Source organism: Anneissia japonica, unplaced genomic scaffold (genome assembly GCF_011630105.1).
Source record: "Anneissia japonica isolate Jap-2015-1 unplaced genomic scaffold, ASM1163010v1 scaffold287580_len341680_cov180, whole genome shotgun sequence".
Classification (NCBI taxonomy): domain Eukaryota; kingdom Metazoa; phylum Echinodermata; class Crinoidea; order Comatulida; family Comatulidae; genus Anneissia; species Anneissia japonica.
The window spans coordinates 115,237-117,758 of NW_022717063.1; the positions used below are offsets into that span (position 1 = coordinate 115,237).

The window sequence follows — 2,522 nt, forward strand, 5'->3', positions numbered from 1 at the left end:
TGATTCACCTACAAGCATTGCTACCACTCAAACTAATAAAGCAAGTAGCGGTCTAACTACTGTCTCTTATACACATCTAGATGTGTATAAGAGACAGGCTACAAGTAGACCAACTGCAAACATGGGTACAACTCAGTCAGATACAACAAGTGTGGAATTAACAAATAGCTCAACTACAAGCATGGTTACAACTCAGTCTGACACCACAAGTGTGGATATTACAAGTGGTGGTCAAAGTACAAATATTGCTACATCTCAGCCTGACACAATAGGTATGCTTTCTAATCAGTCAGAAACAACAAGTTTGGAATTAGCTACAAGTAGACCAACTGCAAACATGGGTACAACTCAGTCAGATACAACAAGTGTGGAATTAACAAGTAGCTCAACTACAAGCATGGTTACAACTGAGTCTGACACCACAAGTGTGGATATTACAAATGGTGGTCAAAGTACAAATATTGCTACATCTCAGCCTGACACAATAGGTATGCTTACTAATCAGTCAGAAACAACAAGTTCTGAATTAGCTACAAGTAGACTAACTGCAAACATGGGTACAACTCAGTCAGATACAACAAGTGTGGAATTAACAAGTAACTCAACTACAAGCATGGTTACAACTGAGTCTGACACCACAAGTGTGGATATTACAAGTGGTGGTCAAGCTACAAACAGTGCTACAATTCAGCCTTATACCACAAGTGTGGATTTAGCAAGTGGTGCTTCACCTACAAGCATTGTTACAACAATGTCTGATAAAACAAGTAGCGGTATAACTACAGAAATGGCTACAACTCAATCTGATACAACAAGTGTGGAATTGAAAAGTAGCTCAACTACAAACATGGTTACAACTCAGTCTGACACCACAAGTGTGGATATTACAAGTGGTGGTCAAACTACAAACAGTGCTACAATTCAGTCTTACACCACAAGTGTGGATTTAACAAGTGGTGCTTCACCTACAAGCATTGCTACCACTCAAACTAATAAAACAAGTAGCGGTATAACTACAGAAGTGGCTACAACTGAGTCTGATACAACAAGTGTGGAATTAACAAGTAGCTCAACTACAAGCATGGTTACAACTCAGTCTGACACCACAAGTGTGGATATTACAAGTGGTGGTCAAACTACAAACAGTGCTACAATTCAGTCTTACACCACAAGTGTGGATTTAACAAGTAGTGCTTCACCTACAAGCATTGCTACCACTCAAACTGATAAAACAAGTAGCGGCCTAACTACAGAAATGGCTACAACTCAGCCTGATACAACAAGTGTGGAATTAACAAGTAGCTCAACTACAAGCATGGTTACAACTGAGTCTGACACCACAAGTGTGGATATTACAAGTGGTGGTCAAAGTACAAATATTGCTACATCTCAGCCTGACACAATAGGTATGCTTACTAATCAGTCAGAAACAACAAGTTTGGAATTAGCTACAAGTAGACCAACTGCAAACATGGGTACAACTCAGTCAGATACAACAAGTGTGGAATTAACAAGTAGCTCAACTACAAGCATGGTTACAACTCAGTCTGACACAACAAGTGTGGATATTACAAGTGGTGGTCAAAGTACAAATATTGCTACATCTCAGCCTGACACAATAGGTATGCTTACTAATCAGTCAGAAACAACAAGTTTGGAATTAGCTACAAGTAGACCAACTGCAAACATGGGTACAACTCAGTCAGATACAACAAGTGTGGAATTAACAAGTAGCTCAACTACAAACATGGTTACAACTGAGTCTGACACCACAAGTGTGGATATTACAAGTGGTGGTCAAACTACAAACAGTGCTACAATTCAGTCTTACACCACAAGTGTGGGTTTAACAAGTGGTGATTCACCTACAAGCATTGTTACAACAAGGTCTCATAAAACAAGTAGCGGTACAACTACAGAAATGGCTACAACCGAGTCTGATACAACAAGTGTGGAATTAACAAGTAGCTCAACTACAAACATGGTTACAACTCAGTCTGACACCACAAGTGTGGATATTACAAGTGGTGGTCAAAGTACAAATATTGCTACATCTCAGCCTGACACAATAGGTATGCTTACTAATCAGTCAGAAACAACAAGTTTGGAATTAGCTACAAGTAGACCAACTGCAAACATGGGGTCAGATACAACAAGTGTGGAATTAACAAGTAGCTCAGCTACAAATATGGTTACAACTCAGTCTGACACCACAAGTGTGGATATTACAAGTGGTGGTCAAGCTACAAACAGTGCTACAATTGAATCTTACACCACAAGTGTGGATTTAACAAGTGGTGATTCACCTACAAGCATTGTTACAAGAAGGTCTCATAAAACAAGTAGCGGTATAACTACAGAAATGGCTACAGCCAAGTCTGATACAACAATTGTGGAATTGAAAAGTAGCTCAACTACAAACATGGTTACAACTCAGTCTGACACCACAAGTGTGGATATTACAAGTGGTGGTCAAACTACAAACAGTGCTACAATTCAGTCTTACACCACAAGTGTGGTCT

The 2,522-nt window shown here is 39.5% G+C and overlaps 1 protein-coding gene across 5 annotated transcripts in view; it reads left to right on the top strand.

The window, feature by feature from the left end:
- Positions 1-105: 105 nt before the first annotated feature.
- The window catches only part of LOC117110102 (mucin-22-like), a 19,704-nt gene continuing 17,287 nt past the window's right edge, over positions 106-2,522 (top strand). For 4 of the 5 annotated variants that reach the window (XM_033252700.1, XM_033252703.1, XM_033252701.1 and 1 more), the window contains exon 1: positions 106-2,137. In XM_033252700.1, coding sequence (XP_033108591.1) covers positions 122-2,137 — 2,016 coding nt within the window. In that variant the 5' untranslated portion in view covers positions 106-121. The remainder of the gene's footprint in view (positions 2,138-2,522) is intronic. The other variant, XM_033252704.1, reaches the window with a different exon arrangement.